General features: G+C 44.8%; 1 protein-coding gene across 2 annotated transcripts in view; it reads left to right on the forward strand.

Annotated features, from left to right (window-relative positions):
- Positions 1-23,507, forward strand: part of SYT1 (synaptotagmin 1) — a 565,005-nt gene that overhangs the window by 371,602 nt on the left and 169,896 nt on the right. For both annotated transcript variants that reach the window (XM_066591696.1, XM_066591697.1), the window contains exon 7: positions 13,022-13,206. In XM_066591696.1, the coding sequence (XP_066447793.1) occupies positions 13,022-13,206 (185 nt within the window). The remainder of the gene's footprint in view (positions 1-13,021; positions 13,207-23,507) is intronic.

Here is a 23,507-nt window from a genome sequence, read left to right on the forward strand (position 1 = left end):
CCCTCGGCTACCCTAAAGGCGGGCTCCCTCCATGTTTTTCGGGTTTGCACTGCTTCTTTAAGTTGTGTGATATCCATGCCCGTATCAGCTCTGACAGTATCAGCCATCGTGTCCTTTGCCAGCCAGGTCTTCTTTTGCCACTGATCTGTCCAAGAATTATACATTTTTCTAGCGACTCATTACATGGCCAAAATACATGAGTCTGAGTCTGGTCATCTTGGCCTCCGTAACCCTGAGCCATGTCATCTCGGCCTCCGTGAGCCTGAGCTGTGTCATCTCGGCCTCCGTAAGCCTGAGCTGGGTCATCTCGGCCTCTGTGAGCCTGAGCCGGGTCATCTCGGCCTCTGTGAGCCTGAGCCGGGTCATCTCGGCCTCTGTGAGCCTGAGCCGGGTCATCTTGGCCTCCGTGAGTCTGAGCCCGGTCACCTTGGCCTCCAGTAATATATCATTTCTTATATGATTCAGGACTTCTCTGTTTGTTACTCTCATCATCCAGGGCATACGCAGCTGCTTTCGACAGCACCACAGCTCAAACACATCAATCCTCCTATCAGCTTTTTTTGCAGTCCAGCTTTCACATCCATACTTGGCTATGGGGAAAACGGTGGTTTGCACTATCCTGCATTTAATTGCTATACTGATATCCCTACTTTTCCATACTTTGTTCATGTTTAGCATTGCGCTTCGCCCCAATGCTATCCTACGTTTTATCTCTGGCATAGATTCTCCAGCCTGGTCAATTTTTGAGCCAAGGAAGATGACATCTCGCACGTATTCTATGTCCTCATTGTCTATTTTGATTTGAATTTGCTTTGTGTAAGGCACTTAAAAGCCTATGTAACTATAGGCCCATTTACACGCAATGATTATCACCCAAAATTCATTCAAACAGCCAAAAATTAGAAAGCCAGACCAAAGGATTAAGGATACCTGTCCTGGTATAGAGGGCTTTCTGCATAGAGGCATCGTTTTTGGCCTCTCCCTCTTGCCCTCTTTCTTCCTTTCCCTCCAGCCCTGGTTTCTACTCATATAGTAGGGCTATGAGGAATTTTTTGTGACTTTTTTATGTTTGTGTGTCCTATTTTTAGACTTTTTTTAAGTCTATTTTAAGTTTTGAGTGGATATTTATTAAAAGTTACGTTTTAAGCTGCATAGAATACTAAACCGTGAAAACATACAACAAATACTGCATAACAGGAACCCCACCCAGAGCTCACATGCAAGCAGCTGAAATACCACATCAAGTCTCAGTGTCCTCATACCAGGGGGATAGACAGTCAGCCACTGTGATGAGATAGGGAACTGTGTCAGGGATCAACCATCTTACACAGACGAGACACAAGACGTTTGGAGGCCGCACCTGTCAGGGGAAGGGAAGAGGGGGTCTGCATATGATACAGACAAGGACTACAGGTGTCCAAACCATCTTTAGGGAAGCAGAGAAACACAGAAAGACAAGCAGGCAAACATAGCTCTGAGTGGGCACAAGATAGTGATATCCAAGCAGTAAAATGACCAGCATCAACTACTGAGAGATGCTGGTCTTTATATGCTGCAGAGTAAAGGGGATTGGCTTGTGGAGAATACTACACCAAGCCAGATCAATTAACCCCTACCTGTAAAGGTGTGCACCAGGAATCCTGTAGCACAACAGGTCCCAGATGCACAAGCTAACATAAACAAAGTGTTTATGCAATAACAATCACCTAAACACATGCCCAGCTGAGCAAACAACTGGTGGAGGAAAACACAGATTACAGCAATTTGTTATTCAAAAATGTCGGCACCTTGCTTGAGGTTCGCTACAAGTCCTGTGGCTGCAAGATGTCCTGAACATATCGATGAGCTGTCATTGTCCCTTGTAGCACTACTAGAGGTGACGGATTGTAGTATGAAATGGCCCCCAGGCCATCACGCCAGCAGTGGGGGCAGTGTGCCGCTCCACAGCAAAGGTAGCATTGAGGTGCTCAGCCCTAAGTCTTCAGAAGATGGTCGTGGTCAGTGCACAAACTAAAAATGGATTAGACACTGATGACAACCTGATTCCACTCCGTAGCAGTCTTGTTTTGTCACTCCAGACACCACTGCAAATGGAAGTGACAGTGGGTGGTTGTCAGGATATGTAAAGGGTTCCGTGAGACCAAATGTCCTTCAGGCAAGTGACTGGAAATGGTTCTAACACACCCAGGGGCCTGTAACAATGGTACCACCTATCTCTGGATGGTGGACAATAAAACAGTTGAAGCTACTCTTGCTTTTCTGGCAATTAGACTGTTGTGTTTATTGGTGGTCTGTCGAGGGTGTCCTAAACTCAGTCGCCTTGTGTGCATGGCCTCACACATCCACTGGTCCTAACACCTTCTAACAGTCTGGTCAAAACAGCCCAGATGGTGTCCAATTCATTGATACGACTATACAGCTTCTCACATTCCAATAATGAGCCCCTTCTCATACTCTGTTAACTAGGCAAAATCTCTTTGATTGCATTGAAGAGGCATGTCTAGTGGTCAACAAGCTCTACACAAGTGAAAAATAAGGTCCACCACACACAACTAGTCTCTGAGAGCTTTTTACAGGCCAAGGGTGGAACCACTTTCAGGGCCTCAGGTGACAAGACCATTCATCTAATCACACCACAACTCCAATCATTTGCATATTTGCCTGAGATATAACTGTATGCTGAGTTTTGTAGCAAAAAAACAACTCCTTCTTGATTTCTTTTTAACAATGAGTGCATGGTAAAATTCAAGGAACTGAAAGGGTAAATAGTAAATACAGTGCATTCCCATGGTAAGCATCCTGCTTGTACCACAAACATCACTGACAATTTCTCTGTCTCTAAAGATAGTTGTATGCAAGGAAGAAACAATAATAAAGGAGCCCAGTGACTAACATTTTCTAGTGAATGCTTATAAAACCTTTTTTCAACTGATAAGTAACAAAGATGTTGAATGCTGTTTACCTTCTCAAAAAGAAATAACTCTATTCATCCTCTGCTAACAATGAAAAGCAATTGCCATTTTCAAAAATTTTTGCAAAAGCCTGCATAACTGGAATCCCTAGAAATGAATTCTGTTAAATGAAAATAAAGGCATGAGTTAATTGCATTTGCTTTACAAGTAGAGAGTACACAACCTCAAAGTGTATTTTTTTTAGTATAAAGTACATGGTATAATATAATGCTCCTTTTTATGTGGCTACAGGGGATGCTTTATTGCATATTTCAGCACATCTATATATATAAAGACGAAAGCCCTCACTGACTGACTGACTGACTGACTCGCCAAAAATTCTCCAACTTCCCGATGTCGTAGAAACATGAAATTTGGCACAAGCATAGATTATCTCCAAAATAGGAAAAGTAATTGGGTCCCAACTCGATTATTCAATTCTAGCGCAAAAGAATTAGCGTCCAAATTTAACGTACATAATCTAAATCTCTCACTTCCCAATGTCATAGAAACTTAAAATTTGGCACGGCATTGAATATGTCATAAATAGGAAAAGTTAATTGGTCCCAACTTGATTATTCAATTCTATGCGCAAAAGAATTAGCGTCCAAATTTTACGTACGGAATGTAATTTTCTCACTTTTTTGGTGTCATAAAAACGTGAAATTTGGCACGAGCATTGATTATGTCATACATAGGAAAAGCTAATGGGTCCCAACTCGATTATTCAATTCTATGCACAAAAGAATTAGGGTCCAAATTTTATGTACGGAATGTAATTTTCTCACTTTCCGGTGTCATAGAAACGTGAAATTTGCCATAAGCATTGAATATGCCATAAATAGGAAAAGTTAATGGATCCCAACTCGATTATTCAATTCTAAGTGCAAAAGAATTAGCGTCCAAATTTTACGTATGGAATCTAATTCTCTCACTTCCTGATGTCATTTTATATAAAGGAAACGTTGCATGGTTACCTCCCCGTGGTGTTTCCTGGGTAACGCAGAGAACTATGCAAAATGGTGAACATATGTTTTTCCGGTATCTCTAAAGTAACCACGACTTCATAAGATTTTCCATGTGAACACCAGATAAACACAAGTACCAAATTAACTCGGGCAAAGCCGGGTATATCAGCTAGTTCATCATATAACATCGTTTGCAGCTGTGGCAAACTAGGATAGAAATAGATAGATATGAGATAGATAGATAGATAGATAGATATGAGATAGATACATAGATAGATATGAGATAGATACATAGATAGAAATGAGATAGATACATAGATAGATATGCGATAGATACATAGATAGATATGAATAGATGCATAGATAGACATGAGATAGATACATAGATAGATATGAGATAGATAGATATGAAATAGATAGATAGATAGATAGATAGATAAAAAGTAAATCACCCTTTTTGAGTTATCTGTTTTTCTGAATTAATTGCTGATAAAATATGGTTTGATTGTTATTTAGGTCATAGTTATAAACAAAACTAATCAAATATCACACAAAGGCTGGGTTCCCACATGGCATATTCTCGGCGGAAATCTCGCGGTTTGGTTGCAGCAAAAAACGTCGAGATTTCTGCCGGGAAAGCGCTGTTTCAAAACCCCCGTCACTTAGCCGCAGGTTTTGGAGCTGTTTGGCTGCACACTTTTCCGCTGGGACCGGCGCTACCATAGAGGAGAGTGTGGTCGCAATGGAAAAAAAAAAGAATCAACGTGCTGCGACCGGGGAATCGGTGCCGCAATGCCGGCTTCTGCCGGCTTTGCCCCAACGGATTCGCCATCCCGTGTGGATGAGATTTATGAGAAATCTCATCCACATGGCTGGGTAATCCTGGGATTAGCAGCCGCAGATGGATTTGCCGCGGCAAAATTCCGGACGGAATTTCTGCGGCAAATCTGCGCTTAGTGGACCAAGCCAAACTGTTGTAGAGTTCACTTTTTTATTGAGCAAGCATCCACAGTGCAGGAAGAAAAAGTAAGTGAATCTTTGTGTTAATGACCCATCCAAGAGCTCATTGGCAAAGGATGTTTCAATTAAAGGGATGAGATTGGAAATGTGTATTTCACAGATGCATCAAACATTAAATAAAAGCACACAAAGCTTGGTCACTGACAAATCTATTCTTTTCAAAAAAGATTGATTATTGTGAACTATTCCTCAATGTAGACAACTTTTGAAAACCTCAGGAGATGTATTATGGAGACTCATTAATATCAAAGGGCTGTAAAGGGCTAGAAAAGCATTCCTAAAGGCCTGGATGTACATTAGTACATAGTTTGACATATTAGTTCATAGTTAGACATAATACTAATAATGATGGAAACTGACAATTTCAACTAAAACCATCATTCTTTAGCTGAAATTTAACAGCAAACAATTATTGTTAGCTGACGGAAGATAGACTATTATCATCTGTAACTAAGTTGGCTTCACTTAATATTTTAATCCAATAGTGGAACAAAAGATTTTTCACTTTCATGAGTGATCTTTCATCAACAAACAATAATACTCTGAAAGAATGTGCAGCACACCAGACCTCAGAGGGGTAGCAGGAATGATGGTGGTCACGGTAGCTTCACTGCATCCCTCACAAACAATGGCAGCTGACAGTGTACAAAAATAAAGAAACTAAGTGTGACATGTTGAGTGCTACCCGAGTAGTCTGATAGGGTAAGATGGTAGTTCATCCAGTTTGTGACGCCAGTCTCTATACAGGCCAATACCTGCACTGGTCAATATAATAATAAAAATAGGAAAATAAAACAAAATTGAAATTGTCCTTTCCCCTGGAGAGTAGTGTGGTACCTCAGTGCAGATGTTTCAGGGGTGAGAAGGTACTCCAGGAGTCAGGATGTCAACCTTAAAACAGTGGAACAATTTATTTTCTCAAAGAGAAGGTTCTTCAGTAAATTTGATATAATTACCATTACTTCATCACTTGAGGTAGATGGACACATCTGCTTACATGCGGGCAGTACGTACAGTAACTATATCCATACACTTGGGCTCTCTACTAGTGAACAGCATGGGAATCTCTTTTTATCTGCTATGCTTTGCCCTTCTGCTTCTCTTTCTTTCTCTTATTGCTTTAAGTATGAGTCTTCTTCTCTCCTTTAGTTATGCTCTCTTAAGTTGTTCCTTCCTTCTTCCTTATCGACTTCATTGATTCCTCTTTTATGATCTAACACTCCATTTGTACTCACACTCTCCACTTTCACACTGCACTGTCCTTTCTGGTATTGTTTCTTCTCCTACTAACACTCCATCTTCAGCCTTCTCTTTCTCTCTTTTGACTCAATCTAAATCCGCCACTCTCCTCTCTCACTCTTATACCAACTACTCTCAGCCAACCCCTGTGGAGGGCTTATCTGCCAATCTCAGGACAGTTAGTTCCCAGCTAGCTATGCAACCAATATAGCAAAGATTGGATTTACAGAATAATATGAGTGACAAACAACTAAACTATCATCTCTTAAAGACATACCCAACCATTAAGGCAGTGACCACTGTGGCAAGTAGGGGTTACTTGCCCGGGATCTCTTGCTCACTTACCCATGCCCAGTGGTGGCAGCACTGCAATGACATCCAGAAACACGAGGTAAAGTCCAAATGCTGGTTCCTCCAATGTTTATTTCACATCAGCACAGCACAGGTATTCAGTATACAAATACAGTCCAGCATAACATATGCAACTTTGCACTGTTGTAGGTCACTGTGCACACAGCATCAGCATTTTAAAAATAACAGCAACAAATACCGCTTCTTTCAGCGTATCTTCCAGGAAGGTAACTTCGCCCCAACAGGCGATGAGCGAGGGGCCGACTACCCCCTGTCCGCTCCATGCTTCCAGGTCCCTCACAGACCAGCACCAGGTCTACATAGACCTTAGGGCTTCATGCCCTACGGGCCTCAACAAACCTAAGCTCCACAGGCTTCACAGGACACTGAACTTGTGTGGCAGGGGAAATTTAACCTGTGTAGCTGCACCCTTACAGGTGCAGGTCAACTTAACCAAACACAGTAACTGCACTCAGAGGCTTCCTAAAGGCCACTCTTGCCACTGCATTATCACACCACATTGTTTTATGGAGTGTACAACTCAGGTACAGTACAAATGTTCCCAGAAAGATTGTTCATCTGTTGCTTGGTGTCATTGAACATGTATGGCCAATTTGAACAACTTTCACAGCCAACACTATGGACTAAAATGTCTAAGCCTAGATCTGCAATATCAGTGTTCACCAGGTGATTGTTTACCGGTTGTTCAGCCATGAACCTATTTATATCTACTGCGTATGGCCTGCTTAAGGGTGCCTTAACCTTCAGCAACTGTCAGATAAACGATTGTAAATATTGTAATTGTTGAAAATATGAAGTGTTGAAATTCAATGTCCCCAAACCTTCTTTCTCCTGACATCATCTGTGGGGGAAAGTTCAGCTGCTCCCATAGACATTATGGGCTCATCCAACACAGTGTTTTTTTAAACAGGTTATCTTAAATATATGTGGGGACCTTAATACCGGTTGAGTTTGTCTAATGATGAACCATTTTGTAAATGTTAATGGCAAGTCTGAAGAACACTAAATCAAATATATTAGGGAATAAAAACATGTACGTTCGAAAGTACATGGAAACAGAGTGACCAAAAAAGAGCAAGTCCAGCAATGTGCATTTTTTTCAGCCAAAATTTGGCTTGCAGAATAAATAACGAGTTATTTTAATAGATCAGACTTTTACAGATGCGGTGGTACCAAATATATATATTTTTTGTTTTGATTTTTTATTATGAACACAGGAAAAGTTTTTTTTTTCAAAATCTCGACACTGGAGGACACACTTGTATCTCCTTTAGGGTCGAGGAGTTAATTGACTAATGATTGGCTGCTCACCTTTACTGTTAGAAGGCAGTGCAAAATTAGTATTAGACAAGTTAGGGTATTTTTTTTAGGAGCACTTTGTCTGGGACATTTCTATTGTATCACACTGCTCTGGCTGGTGCATGCATGGGCACTATTCTGAGAGTAGACATTTCATATCTAGGATTATTTATTCATACACTATATTCACTTTTGCCATATATTCCAACATTAAAAGCCCCACCCCAATCTATCTAGGAGCAGCCACAAAATCTCCTGGAGTGTCAATTTTTGGAGTACATTTGGGGGTATATTCTGGGGGCTACATTTATCTAAGCCCCACCTCCTTTAAGATTTATTCTTAGGGCCAATTTGATAAAAATGGGACAGTTGCGAGGTATGCTATATTAGACTCAAAATGTCCATTGGGTATGCAGGAACCCACATCATTGGTTCGCCTACCTTGATACATTGCAGACTGAAATGATCTGCTTTCTTCTTTATAGATGTTTCCCATTATACAGGGGAATGATACATGGCTAAGTTGTGTTATCAGGCTAAAAATAGTAATAGTTTTGGGGGGGGGAAGTCCTAAGAAATAATACATACATGTTCTGTATATTACACATACTGTATTTGGGATTATACGCAGGGGCGTAACTATAGAAGATGCAGGGGATACGTTTGCACCCGGGCCCTGGAGCCTTGGGGGGCCCATTAGGCCTCTCTTCTCCATATCGGGAGTCCAGTACTATGAATAAAGCATTATAGTTGGGGGCCCTGTTACAGGTTTTGCATTGGGGCCCAGGGGCTTCAAGTTAAGCCTCTCATTAGACGTGTTGTGATGAAATAAATACAGAAGACTAAATGCAGCAATAGTCTGCAAATACACATACAGTATACGAGGGCATTTTTGTTGTTTATCCCTTTCCTACACAATATGGTGTTTTGATAGCGTACTGGGATAATAATTGACAGGACAAAAACGTTGACAGTGTCTTTGATTTAAATAAATTAATATCGACATATTCTTTTTTCATAAGAATTATGCAAATTTTCAATTTGGAATAGCTGTAAGGAAGACTGTTCATGAGCATAAACATTTATGCTGCCCCAGGAAGGAGGGACGCTGTAGTCCTTTATTGAATGTGTCCATTTTCTTAGCAAAGACATTAATTATCACTTCATGCAGCAATACCCTACATGAGCTCCTGCGGTTATAATTTCCACCATAGTTGGCTACTTTCATGAAGCAATGTTCTTATTACAACCTCTATTTTGGTTGTCTTACATTTTTTTTTGCATGAATCACTACTTTTCTGCTGTATTTTCTTGCATGCAGAACTTGAGGAAAGTGTATTCAACCTAAAAGGTATGAAAAGCAAGGAAAATGATCAGTCAGCTGATGACAGGCATTGTTATTATTATTTCGGTTAGCAGATGTTTTTTGGGTTTTGCCTTTCATCATTATTCTAGCATATAATCATGCAAGCAGAAAGGAGCAGCATTTTGGTGAGCACTGATGGGACACATTATGCTTTATGTGTCAGAACATCCTTGTAAAAATCTTTTATTCTTAAGCAATTGCTTCAAAGTGGTTTAAAAATCCTCAAATGTCAAAATGTCCGTGATTCTCTTTACGTTTCATTACACAGCAATGGCATTATTAGTGATATGTTTGGGGAGCAATGAATTGTAACAGCACAACCTAAGCTAATATTTACTGGAATATAACCTTCAGAACTACATGACATCAATATCGACCTTGTTACAACATACAAATTATTCATATTGTAGGCTCTAACACAAACCTGTGCTACACTGCCAGGTTTTCTATACAGCTTGTTTTCCAATAAGAATTCAACAGCAAAACTTTATCATTATCATTATGGATTACAGTCGTTAATTGAAAGCTTCACATTCTCTGTAACCATGGTAACCAGCGCCATGAATTAAAGTAATTGTTCTAATAAGTATTTGTTACTATTATAGTCATCTCTATATTGTGTTTTGTATTGTTATACCTGATAAAGCTTATTTTTCTTACATTTAAAGGGGTTCAGTCACTAGAATACAAAAATTCAATGCTTACCTATTCCTCCCCTGTCAGTCACCGATCTTATCCTGGCTTCTGCAGTCCACCCGGGTCACCTTACCACCAGCCAGCCAATTCTTTGTCTTCCGGTGACAAAGCATCCATTTCTTGCACTCTACTTCCTGCCGGGCAATGTATGCCAAGTAAATAGTGATGTAGCGTTCATAGCATAGCAGGGAGTGCCAAGCAATTGCAAAGATTGTGCATGCTTAAGGTCTCTCTGGAATAGTATATGAATGTATGTGCAGTCTTGGCAATATATCAGCATTCCTTCCTAGGCAGTGAACGTTACATCACTAGTAACGTAGCATACACTGACCTGCAGGAAGAAGAATGCAGAGAATGGACGCTCCATAACAAGAAGAAGAGGATCCGCCTGGCTTGCAGTGAGGTGACCCAGGGGTCTGGAGAAGATGAGCGAGGAGAAGATCTGGTAATAAGACTGCCTGGGGAGGAATAGGTAAGTATTGATTTTTTTTTTAATGACAAAACCTCTTTAATCACAAATAAAGATAATCTGACATCTATACTGTAATATACAATAATAAAACACACCAATGACCTTAAATAAGTACAATACCATTATTATTATGACCGACACAACCTGAACCTGAAGGGGCCATCACGAACTAAAGGGATTGTACTAAAAATAACACTAAACTCCTTAATTTAAAGGAGTTGTCCAATTGTAAACTATTGAGAACCTATGATTATGATAGGTTATCAATAGTAGATCGGCAGGTGTCTACCACCAGGGATCTCCACCGATCAGCTGTTCACCAGGCAAGTGCACTCATGCACTGAGCTGAATTCTGCTGGAAGCAGACAGCTCTGTTCCCACTGCAGTGGTGAGGCTTGGTATTGGAAGTGAAGTTTCCATTCAGTGCAATGCCTCACCACTGCAGTGCGAACAGAGCTGTCTGATTCCTGCAGAATTCAGCTCAGTACATGAGTGCAGCAGCTTGGCAAACAGTTTATTAGCGGGATCTTAGGAGGTGGAACCCCAGCCACTCTACTTTTGTTGGCCTATCCTAAGCATAGGTCCTCTATATTTTACAACTGTACAACCAGTTTAACCCCTTGAGTGGCACGCCCGGAAATTTTCCGGGACGAGCTCCACTGCTCATAGTGACATAGCCCGGAAGATTTCCGGGCTATGTATCACTATGGGAGCTGCAGAGCACAATGCCACAAGCTGTGACAGTGTGATCTGCCTGCACAGACCCACAGAGAACAAAGCAAGGACTTTGAAAAACCAGCAGAAGATATTGCAGATATGTCGGCAATCTCCTGCACTGGTTTGTTTACAGGTTGCCATAGAGACCATCGGCTTGTCAGAAGCAAGCCGATGGTCTCTGTGGCAGGGAGAGCTTGGTGCTTGGCTGTCAGAGGACAGCTAGGTACCTGCTCTTACAGCAGAGATCAGATAAAACCTCCGATCTCTGCTGTGTTAACCCTTTACATGCTGCAGTCTATGTGACTGCAGCATATAAAGGGCTGTCACTGCAGCATGTAAAGGGCTGTCACCATCGGACCCCCGGAATGTGATCAGGGGTCCTGATGGGTCCCTGTGGAAGTCCCCTAAAGGGACAAAAAAAAAAAAAAAAAAAAAAAAAAAAGTTAAATTATTAAAAAAAAAAATAAAAACACTTGTCTCCCTTTACTTTGTAAAAAATCAAAAATAAAATCACACATGTGGTATCCATGCGTTGTAATGACCCAGAGAAGGAAGTTAATACATTATTTAACCCCTTAATGACATGGCCCCTTTTTTTCTTTTTTCCCCATTTCTTTTTTTCCTCCCCCCTGTTTAAAAAATCACAACTTGTCCCGCAAAAAACAAGCCCTTATATGGCCATGTCAATGGAAAAATGAAAAAGTTATGGCTCTTGAGACGCAACTGCAAAATTAGTTGAAATTCAATGATTAGACCATTTTAAAAAACCTGCCCTGGTGGGCACGACAGGGTGGTAGGAAACCCGCCACTCAAGGGGTTAAAGGGGTTATCCCGTGAAAGAAAGTGGGGTTCAGCACTTCTGTATGGCCATATTAATGCACTTTGTAATGTACATCGTGCATTAATTATGAGCCATACAGAAGTTATTCACTTACCTGTTCCATTGCTAGCTTCCCCGTCGCCATGGTGCCGTCTAATTTCAGCGTCTAATCGCCCGATTAGACGCGCTTGCGCAGTCCGGTCTTCTCCCTGGTGAATAGGCCCGCTCGTGCCGGAGAGCTGGTCCTCGGAGCTCCGCCCCGTCACATGTACCGATTCCAGCCAATCAGGAGGCTGGAATCGGCAATGGACCGCACAGAGCCCATGGTGCACCATGGGAGAAGACCCGCGGTGCATCGTGGGTGAAGATCCCGGCGGCCATCTTGCTAAGGTAAGAAAGAAGTCGCCGCAGATCGGGGATTCGGGTAAGTACTAAACTGTTTTTTTTTTAACCCATCCCTTGTGTTTGTCTCGCGCCGAACGGGGGGCCTATTGAAAAAAAAGAACCCGTTTCGGCGCGGGACAACCCCTTTAAGGTTCTTGCACACTGCAACGTACAGAACGAAAATACAGTTCTCATAGAAGTCATTGAGTCTCTGTTGTACAGTTGTTGTTGTTGTTAGCGGTGTAGTCGTTCACAACCCTCGGTGACCCTAAAGGCGAGCTCCCGTCATGTTTTTTGGTTTTTGCAACAGTATCTTTCGGTTGTACAGTATCTTTCTCCAATTTCATACAGTTTTTTTTCTGATGGATTTTATATGAATTCGACATTCCATCAGATGCTGAATTATGCTTTTCGAGGAAAACATTTCTTTCATGCATTAAGAGATACCATACAGTGGAGAAATCTACTCATGTCAATTATTATTGTCCAGTTTGGAATTTTGTTATATAATTTTTGTTAATTATAAGAAACTTTTATGTGTTAACCAGCAGACTTGTTTTTCCAGTCTATATAATTGCTCTACTAAATAGAGTTAAATTCAAAGTTTTCTTAAGCATAAACAAGTAAGTTGGATGTGCAGTACATGATGACATTATTCAATATGAAAGAACTTGTATTAACTGTCTGATTTTCTTATGTTCTATCTTTATTTTTCAGTGCCACCTTGGGCCTTAATTGCAATAGCCATAGTTGCTGTTTTATTGATACTCACTTGTTGTTTCTGCGTGTGCAAGAAATGCTTGTTCAAAAAGAAGAATAAGAAGAAGGGAAAAGAAAAGGGTGGGAAGAATGCTATTAATATGAAAGATGTGAAAGATTTAGGCAAGAACATGAAAGATCAGGTAACCAAGTCCTTGTTTATGATGTTGGTGCAAATGACAGCCTCCATTCATTTACTTACCCTCCATGCAGACATTCTGTCTCTGTTCCATCTTTGGAGCAGAGAGATGAAACTAAAATAGAATTAAACGGTTCATTTTTTACTACCATGTATTTCAATGGAGTTTTTATAAAATAGAAAGCAAAGGCAAAGCTTTGTTTGCTTCTGTTCCATTAGGTTTCTATTTTGAAACAGAACAAAAAGCGCAGTCTGTATCCAATGGAGGTATAAGTCAGGAGGATTTTCCAAGATACTTCCGGTGGATGCTTCCAATGTATGCCACTGTTTATGCATATAGTGGCATATGTTGCCCATAGACTCCAATGTTATAAAAAAATAAACATATACTACGCAGTATGCATTTTTTATTGCCTTCCCTTTTATAGAATGCTGTAATCGACTGTGCTTTTCTATACAGCACAAACAAGGTATACCAACATATACTGGTACATTGGAGGCAATTCTTTTAGCTTCTGGTTGGGCATCCTATGAATACATCTGACATACATCAGGATCTTTCTTTAAAAAAAAAAGCAAATATAGACTGTAAATCTAGTTTCAATATACCCTATATCTAACATCTTTCTTTAGTTTCTTGTTGTTATGAGTTTAAAAGGAACCTGTCACCAGGTTTAACCTTAACCATTCATAGCATACTATCAGTTATGAAGAAAGCCTTTTAAACATATCTATTTCTGCTCACTACTACTCCATACCTGTAGAAAAGCCCTTTTTAAAACTCCTGCATCTTATGCTAATTACATTCAAATGGTCCAGTGGGCATACTCAGGACCTTCCAAACTCCCTGAGTCTTCTGTGCAACCCAGCCATTCTACCTTAGATAGATGATGGATGACATCCTACATATCATCAACAGGGCAGTAAATACCCTGATGTCCTAGAATTCAGAGCAGGAGCGATACATGCATAGAGGAGCCTGGTGAGTCTGATTACAACAGGTCAAGTTTCCTTGTGCGTGTGCCAGTCCCACACGGACTTCCAGAACATCTATATTTTCACTGTCCGGTGGATAATGTAGGGGACAGCATTCCCAATGGTCAGAGAAAGGGGGTCTGCGTTATACAGAAGAGTCTGAGCATTTCTAAATGTCCAGGTATACCCACCGGACCATTCAGATGATGAATTTAGCATATGTCACACCAGATTTAAAGGGAACCAACTTAAAGGACTATAAACTCTTTTCATACTCACCCTCTCCCCCATTTCTGCGATGTCCCCTGACAAAATCAGCACGCGCACACAAGCTTGACTCATCGAAATGGGTTTATATGTTGCAGTTTCTTGCAGAAAATTCTGTGACTGAAAATTCATTGGTGCAGATACAACCCCCCTTACATGTATGAAGCAGAATTTCAGCCACAGAAATTTCTGCAAAAAATTAGCCTCTTAGGCTGGCTGCACACGGCCGTGACGGGCTCCGCCGCGAGATTCCGCGGCGGAGCCCGTCACGGTGCCCCCCAGGAGACCCCATATTTAACAGTGGATCTGGCATCCTCGCTCTCGCACGACGCTTCCCCGCCCACCACTGCCGCGTCACATGACGCGGCGGCGGTGGGCGGGGAAGCTTTTTCACACTATCTTCCGCTGTGCTACAGCGGAAGATAGCGTGAATGGACGGCTTCCATTGACTGCAATGGAAGCCGTCCGCGCGTACACCCGCGGCAAATAGAGCATGCCACGGGTGAGGACGGGAGATTTCACGATGCGGAATTCCGCGGTGGAATTCTGAACCGTGAACACTGAGCTATTAGGTTCAATAGAACCTAATAGCTGTGGGCATCGCAGCGGATTTCCGCCGCGAATTACGCGGCGGAAATCCGTTCGTGGGAGGAGGCCTTAGAGTATACTTACATGTAGTGTAAATGCTGCAGCTTTTGTGTAGCAGAATTGTGTGACAAATCTTTGCAGTGCTACATTAGCAGCATAGTGGATGACATTTAACTAAATCTCATCCATAGGGCTTTTTCATGAGAGTGTATATCGGCCACCGTTTTCACGGCTGGCTGATATATGCTACGATGTGAGGAGTAAAAACCCGTGAACAAGCGCACAAATCTAACGTTTGTGCACCCGTTCAGATGGCATGGGCCCCGGTGCATATACGCCCCTTCCCTCCCCCTCGCCGACTCACCTCTTCTCTCCTCCCCTCCGGCTGATTGCATTGCGAGGGGTTGGGATGGGGGAAGAGCTAAGCACCGGACCAATCCTGCCTCCCCCCACTGCTGGCTGCAGACAAGGGGTGGGGAGGCAGCGTAGCTTTTCCCCTGCCCCGCCCCCTCCCATTGCAATCAGCCGGAGGGGAGGAGAGAAGAGGGAGAAAATTTAGCAGTCACACTGCTAAACTCCCTCCCACCTCCCTTCTCTGGCTGCTGTCATTGGCTCCCATAGGAGCCTATGCAGCAGCTGACGTATTCCGGTCCAAAAGATAGTTCCAGGACTATCTTTTGGGCCGCCGTAAAAGCGCCCGGCGCTATATTGGACGGCCATGTGATCTGATGCATATTGCAACAACCCATCATCATTGAAAGAATAAAGGTATGTACATGGGTTTTTCCCACTCCCTAAAATAGCTTCACAGCCACTTTGTACTTCCTGGTTGCTGCTGAGCAGGACATGTGACTGCAGCAGTCAACTACTTGCCATGGCAGTGACCTTCTGTAAGCAGTGATTGGCTGAAGAAGTCATACATCCTGCTCAGCAGCAACCAGGAAGTTCAAAGTGGCTGTGAAGCAATTTTAGGGAGTGGGAAAACATCTTTAAAGAGTTTGTGTACTCTGCTGATGGAGAGAAACCACAGTGAAATGTATTTCCTTGTAGAGACTCTGCCATATGCCTGTTTGTAATTTATTAATGAATTTCTAATATTGTAGTTTCCTAATATACACAAGGTGAAAGTTTTACTTAATTGTCCTAAAAGAACATAGAAAAACAAAGTACCATACTGAAAGCAAGCCCCTAAATAATGTACAAACAAATCGACTAAGGACAAGAAATCACTTGTGTTTTTGCTTTGTAGATCTTTAATTAACATATGTTATTCATGTTTATAATTATGTTAATTAAATATATTTTTCATGGCTTTAATGTTTCTGTATTTAAGCTATTAGAATAAATCTGTTAATGACATTTTCCTACTATGCTGGAAAAGTCATCATTTCTGATCAAGCTTTACAAAGAAATAACAATATTCATTGGCTGTTTCTCTTAAGTACAATTGCAAAATGCAGCCATCACAGCAGAATAGCCATTCTCTTTTATTTTAGCAGAAACCTAATTATTTCTTTTGCTTTAATCCTTAATTAAAATGATCAATTTATACAATATTCCACAGATAAATGTATATTGGGTTTATTTCAAAAATAGAGTTGTTGCCTTGTGCAAGGTTTCTTTACTCCAGTCTTAAAGTATCTCAACAGATCAGGTTTTCAGGATTTCCTCAGTATTGCACAGGTAATGTGCCTCAGAAATTGATACAGGTGTTTTCTCAATATAATATCCTCAGTCATAACTAGAGATGAGCGAGCGTACTTGCTAGGGGCAATTGCTCGAGCGAGCATTGCCCTTAGCGAGTACCTGCCCGCTCGAGACAAAAGGTTCGGGTGCCAGTGCGGGGGAGCGGTGAGTAGCAGCAGTCAGCAGGGGGGGGAGCGGGGGGGAGAGAGGGAGAGAGAGATCTCCCCTCCGTTCCTCCCCGCTCTCCCCTGCAGCTCCCTGCCCGCCGCCGCCACCCGAACCTTTTGTCTCGAGCGGGCAGGTACTCGCTAAGGGCAATGCTCGCTCGAACAATTGTCCTTAGCGAGTATGCTCGCTCATCTCTAGTCATAACCCGTTGGGAGATTTTGAAGTCTGGAGTTGAGAAATACCGGCCTATAATAACCGAAAAACTGTGTGTTCACAAACTTGTTCTTACAAAATGAGTGACGGAATTTAATTGATTGACCCATTTATTTATTTATTAATTCATTCTTTCATTCAGTCATTGGTAACAACATCATTTTCTTTGCACTTGTTTGTATAAATGACCTTAAGACTCTTATATTAACAATGGGGTTCATTTACGACTGGATATCATAGCATTAATGTAACGCAGCAATTAGAGATGAGCGAACACCAAAATGTTCGGGTGTTCGTTATTCGTAACGAACTTCCCGTGATGCTCGAGGGTTCGTTTCGAACAACGAACCCCATTGAAGTCAATGGGCGACCAGAACATTTTTGTATTTCGCCGATGCTCGCTAAGGTTTTCATGTGTGAAAATCTGGGCAATTCAGGAAAGTGATGGGAATGACACAGTGACGGATAGGGCAGGCGAGGGGCTACATGTTGGGCTGCATCCTAAGTTCACAGGTCCCACTATTAAGCCACAATAGCGGCAAGAGTGGGCCCCCCCCCCCCTCCCAACAACTTTTACTTCTGAAAAGCGCTCATTAGCATGGCATACCTTTGCTAAGCACCACACTACCTCCAACAAAGCACAATCACTGCCTGCATGACACTCCACTGCCACTTCTCCTGAGTTACATGCTGCCCAACCGCACCCCCTCCCCCCCACAGCGCACACCAAACTGTCCCTGCGCAGCCTTCAGCTGCCCTCATGCCACATCACCCTCATGTCTATTTAGAAGTGCGTCTGCCACGACGAGGGACCGCAGGCACACACTGCACAGGGTTGGCACGGCTAGGTAGCGACCCTCTTTAATAGGGGCGGGGCGATAGCCCACAATGCTGTACAGAAGCAATGAGAAATACAATCCTGTGCCACCGCCATCAGGAGCTGCACACGTGGGCATAGCAATGGGGAACCTATGTGCCACACACTATTCATTCTGTCAAGGTGTCTGCATGCCCCAGTCAGACTGGTTATATGCACCTTAACAGTAACCGCGTTGGTGGTAATGTGGTGGTGACTGCGGACCTAGTACCACGGTTGTATTTTGTTGGTTTTCGGAATGTGGCCAGGATTAAGTGGGCCGTGGCGGGGGGATGGTGGGGGGGCTCTCTTGTAGTGTCGGTAAAGGTGAAATTCTTGGACTGCCACCAGACGAACCAATGCAAAGGCATTTGCCAACAATGTTTTCCCTGTTGGAGGAGGAGGGGGATGTTTTTGAGGCACTACGTGTCCTCTCCACGTGTCCGTTCCATGTAAGCAATAGTAGCACTCAAGACAGGCCCCAGTAACAATTCTGAAGCAGCAGTATAGCGGGAGCGCAGTCTTCGTTCCATGTAAGCAATAGTAGCACTCAAGACAGGCCCCAGTAACAATTCTGAAGCAGCAGTATAGCGGGAGCGCAGTCTTCGTTCCATGTAAGCAATAGTAGCACTCAAGACAGGCCCCAGTAACAATTCTGAAGCAGCAGTATAGCGGGAGCGCAGTCTTCGTTCCATGTAAGCAATAGTAGCACTCAAGACAGGCCCCAGTAACAATTCTGAAGCACCAGTATAGCGGGAGCGCAGTCTTAGTTCCATTTCAGTAGCCTTAGTATAGCCAAGGCACAAGTGACATTTATGTAGCTAAAGTGTAGGCCAACCCCACACACCTTTCTGTACCATGAGTGCAGGCGAAGAACATAGAAATTACTATGATTACACTGTAGGTGAGGGCCCCAAAAAATTGGTGTACCAACAGTACTAATGTACCTCAGTAAAAATTGGCCATGCCCAACCAAGATGGCAGGTGAATCGCTTTGGTTAATGTGGCTTAAGTGGTAACTAGGCCTGGAGGCAGCCCAGTGTAACGAAAAATTGGTTCAAGTTAAAGTTCCAACGCTTTTAAGCTAATTGAAACTTATAAAAATTGTTCTGAAAAATTATTTGAGTGAGCCTTGTGGCCCTAAGAAAAATTGCCCGTTCAGCGTGATTACGTGAGGTTTCAGGAGGAGGAGCAGGAGGAGGAGGAGGAGGAATATTAGACACGGATTGATGAAGCAGAAATGTCCCCGTTTTGGATGGTGAGAGAGAACGTAGCTTCCATCCGCGGGTGCAGCCTACGTATTGCTTAGGTATCGCTGCTGTCCGCTGGTGGAGAACAGAAGTCTGGGGAAATCCAGCCTTTGTTCATCTTGATGAGTGTTAGCCTGTCGGCACTGTCGGTTGACAAGCGGCTACGCTTATCTGTGATGATTCCCCCAGCCGCACTAAACACCCTTTCCGACAAGACGCTAGCCGCAGGACAAGCAAGCACCTCAAGGGCATACAGGGCTAGTTCAGGCCACGTGTCCAGCTTCGACACCCAGTAGTTGTAGGGGGCAGAGGCGTCACCAAGGATGGTCGTGCGATCCGCTACGTACTCCCTCACCATCCTTTTGCAGTGCTCCCGCCGACTCAGCCGTGACTGGGGAGCGGTGACACAGTCTTGGTGGGGAGCCATAAAGCTGGCCAGGCCCTTAAAGACTGTTGCACTGCCTGGGATGTACATGCTGCTCGATCTACGCACATCCCCTGCAACATGGCCCTCGGAACTGCGCCTTCTGCCACTAGCGCTGTCGGCTGGGAATTTTACCATCAGCTTGTCCGCAAGGGTCCTGTGGTATAGCAACACTCTCGAACCCCTTTCCTCTTCGGGAATCAGAGTGGGCAGGTTCTCCTTATACCGTGGATCGAGCAGTGTGTACACCCAGTAATCCGTCGTGGCCAGAATGCGTGCAACGCGAGGGTCACGAGAAAGGCATCCTAACATGAAGTCAGCCATGTGTGCCAGGGTACCTGTACGCAACACATGGCTGTCTTCACTAGGAAGATCACTATCAGGATCCTCCTCCTCCTCCTCCTCCTCCTCCTCAGGCCATACACGCTGAAAGGATGACAGGCAATCAGCCGGTGTACCGTCAGCAGCGGCCCAAGCTGTCTCTTCCCCCTCCTCCTCATCCTCCTCATGCTCCTCCTCCTCCTCCTGTACGCGCTGAGAAATAGACAGGAGGGTGCCCTGACTATCCAGCGGCATACTGTCTTCCCCCGCCCCCGTTTCCGAGCGCAAAGCAGCTGCCTTTATGGTTTGCAGGGAATTTCTCAAGATGCATAGCAGAGGAATGGTGACGCTAATGATTGTAGCATCGCCGCTCACCACCTGGGTAGACTCCTCAAAATTACCAAGGACATGGCAGATGTCTGCCAACCAGGCCCACTCTTCTGAAAGGAATTGAGGAGGCTGACTCCCACTGCGCCGCCCATGTTGGAGTTGGTATTCGACTATAGCTCTACGTTGTTCATAGAGCCTGGCCAACATGTGGAGCGTAGAGTTCCACCGTGTGGGCACGTCGCACAGCAGTCGGTGCACTGGCAGCTTAAAGTGATGTTGCAGGGTGCGCAGGGTGGCAGCGTCCGTGTGGGACTTGCGGAAATGTGCGCAGAGCCGGCGCGCCTTTACGAGCAGGTCTGACAAGCGTGGGTAGCTTTTCAGAAAGCGCTGAACCACCAAATTAAAGACGTGGGCCAGGCATGGCACGTGCGTGAGGCTGCCGAGCTGCAGAGCCGCCACCAGGTTACGCCCGTTGTCACACACGACCATGCCCGGTTGGAGGCTCAGCGGCGCAAGCCAGCGGTCGGTCTGCTGTGTCAGACCCTGCAGCAGTTCGTGGGCCGTGTGCCTCTTATCGCCTAAGCTGAGTAGTTTCAGCACGGCCTGCTGACGCTTGCCCACCGCTGTGCTGCCACACCGCGCGACACCGACTGCTGGCGACATGCTGCTGCTAACACATCTTGATTGTGAGACAGAGGAGGAGGAGGAGGAGGAGGGTGCTTTAGTGGAGGAAGCATACACCTCCGCAGATACCAGCACCGAGCTGGGGCCCGCAATTCTGGGGGTGGGTAGGACGTGAGCGGTCCCAGGCTCTGACTCTGTCCCAGCCTCCACTAAATTCACCCAATGTGCCGTCAGGGAGATGTAGTGGCCCTGCCCGCCTGTGCTTGTCCACGTGTCCGTAGTTAAGTGGACCGTGGCAGTAACCGCGTTGGTGAGGGCGCGCACAATGTTGCGGGAGACGTGGTCGTGCAGGGCTGGGACGGCACATCGGGAAAAGTAGTGGCGACTGGGAACTGAGTAGCGCGGGGCCGCCGCCTCCATGATACTTTTGAAGGACTCCGTTTCCACAACCCTATACGGCAGCATCTCAAGGCTGATGAATTTTGCGATGCGGACGGTTAACGTTTGAGCGTGCGGGTGCGTGGCGGCGTACTTGCGCTTGCGCTCGAACACTTGCGCAAGCGACGGCTGAACGGTGCGCTGAACTACACTGCTGGATGGGGCCGAGGACAGCGGAGATGAGGGTGTGGGTGCAGGCCATGAGGCGGTAGTGCCTGTGTCCTGAGAGGGGGGTTGCATCTCAGTGGCAGGTTGGGGCACAGGGGGAGAGGCAGGGGTGCAAACCGGAGGCGGTGAACGGCCTTTGTCCCACCTTGCGGGGTGCTTGGCCATCATATGTCTGCGCATGGTGGTGGTGGTGAGGCTGTTGGTGTTGGCTCCCCGGCTGAGCTTTGCGCGACAAAGGTTGCACACCACTGTTCGTCGGTCGTCAGGCGTCTCTGTGAAAAACTGCCAGACCTTAGAGCACCTCGGCCTCCGCAGGGTGGCATGGCGCGAGGGGGCGCTTTGGGAAACACTTGGTGGATTATTCGGTCTGGCCCTGCCTCTACCCCTGGCCACTGCACTGCCTCTTGCAACCTGCCCTGCTGATGCCCTTGACTCCCCCTCTGAAGACCTGTCCTCCTGAGTAAGCGTTGCACACCAGGTGGGGTCAGTCACCTCATCGTCCTGCTGCTCTTCCTCCGAATCCTCTGTGCGCTGCTCCCTGGGACTTACTGCCCTTACTACTACCTCACTGCAAGACAACTGTGTCTGATCGTCATCGTCCTCCTCACCCACAGAAAGTTGTTGAGACAGTTGGCGGAAGTCCCCAGCCTCTTCCCCCGGACCCCGGGAACTTTCGAATGGTTGGGCATCAGTGACGATAAACTCCTCTGGTGGGAGAGGAACTGCTGCTGCCCAATCTAAGCAGGGGCCCGAGAACAGTTCCTGGGAGTGCTCCCGCTCCTGAGCAGGTGTTATTGTAGTGGAGTGAGGAGGCTGGGAGGAAGGAGGAGCAGCAGACAGAGGATTCGGATTGGCAGCAGTGGACGGCGCAGAACTGCGGGTAGACGATAGGTTGCTCGAAGCACTTTCTGCCATCCAGGACAGGACCTGCTCACACTGCTCATTTTCTAATAACCGTCTCCCGCGTGGACCCATTAATTGGGCGATGAATGTGGGGACGCCAGAAACGTGCCTCTCTCCTAATCGCGCAGCAGTCGGCTGCGACACACCTGGATCAGGAGCTTGGCCTGTGCCCACACCCTGACTTGGCCCTCCGCGTCCTCGGCCGCGTCCACGTCCTCTAGGCCTACCCCTACCCCTCAGCATGCTGTATTACCAGTGATTTGATTTAACAGGCAGGAAATAAATTGGCGCAAGACTGCAGGCCAAATATAATTTTTGCCCTTTTGGGAAAACGAAAGGCCCCACTGTCTCTAGTGAATGAATAATCTAAGTTTAATAACTGTGCTGTGTCCCTGCTTATGTGTCACAGAACGTGAGGGTAGCAGAGTTATTATAACTCTGGCAGAGCAGGTATTTTTTTTCCCAATTAAGGAAAGCAAATGGCGAAGCCAGCAGTAAAGCGTAGCTGGGTGCGTATGATTTAGCAATGTTTTTCACGCAGCTCACACGTGTCCACAGCCCGTAAGGACGGACAGAGGCTGGACAAATAGATTTGTTTTCAGTTTTTTCCCACCAAAAGGCAGCACTGCGTATATTCTATGAACATGAGAAGTTTAATAACTGTGCTGTGTCCCTGCTTATGTGTCACAGAACGTGAGGGTAGCAGAGTTATTATAACTCTGGCAGAGCAGGTATTTTTTTTCCCAATTAAGGAAAGCAAATGGCGAAGCCAGCAGTAAAGCGTAGCTGGGTGCGTATGATTTAGCACTGTTCTTCACGCAGCTCACACGTCTCCACCGCCCGTAAGGACGGACAGAGGCTGGACAAATAGATTTGTTTTCAGTTTTTTCCCACCAAAAGGCAGCACTGCGTATATTCTATGAACATGAGAAGTTTAATAACTGTGCTGTGTCCCTGCTTATGTGTCACAGAACGTGAGGGTAGCAGAGTTATTATAACTGTGGCAGAGCAGGTATTTTTTTTCCCAATTAAGGAAAGCAAATGGCGAAGCCAGCAGTAAAGCGTAGCTGGGTGCGTATGATTTAGCAATGTTT

This window comes from Eleutherodactylus coqui, chromosome 2 (assembly GCF_035609145.1).
Source record: "Eleutherodactylus coqui strain aEleCoq1 chromosome 2, aEleCoq1.hap1, whole genome shotgun sequence".
NCBI lineage: Eukaryota > Metazoa > Chordata > Amphibia > Anura > Eleutherodactylidae > Eleutherodactylus > Eleutherodactylus coqui.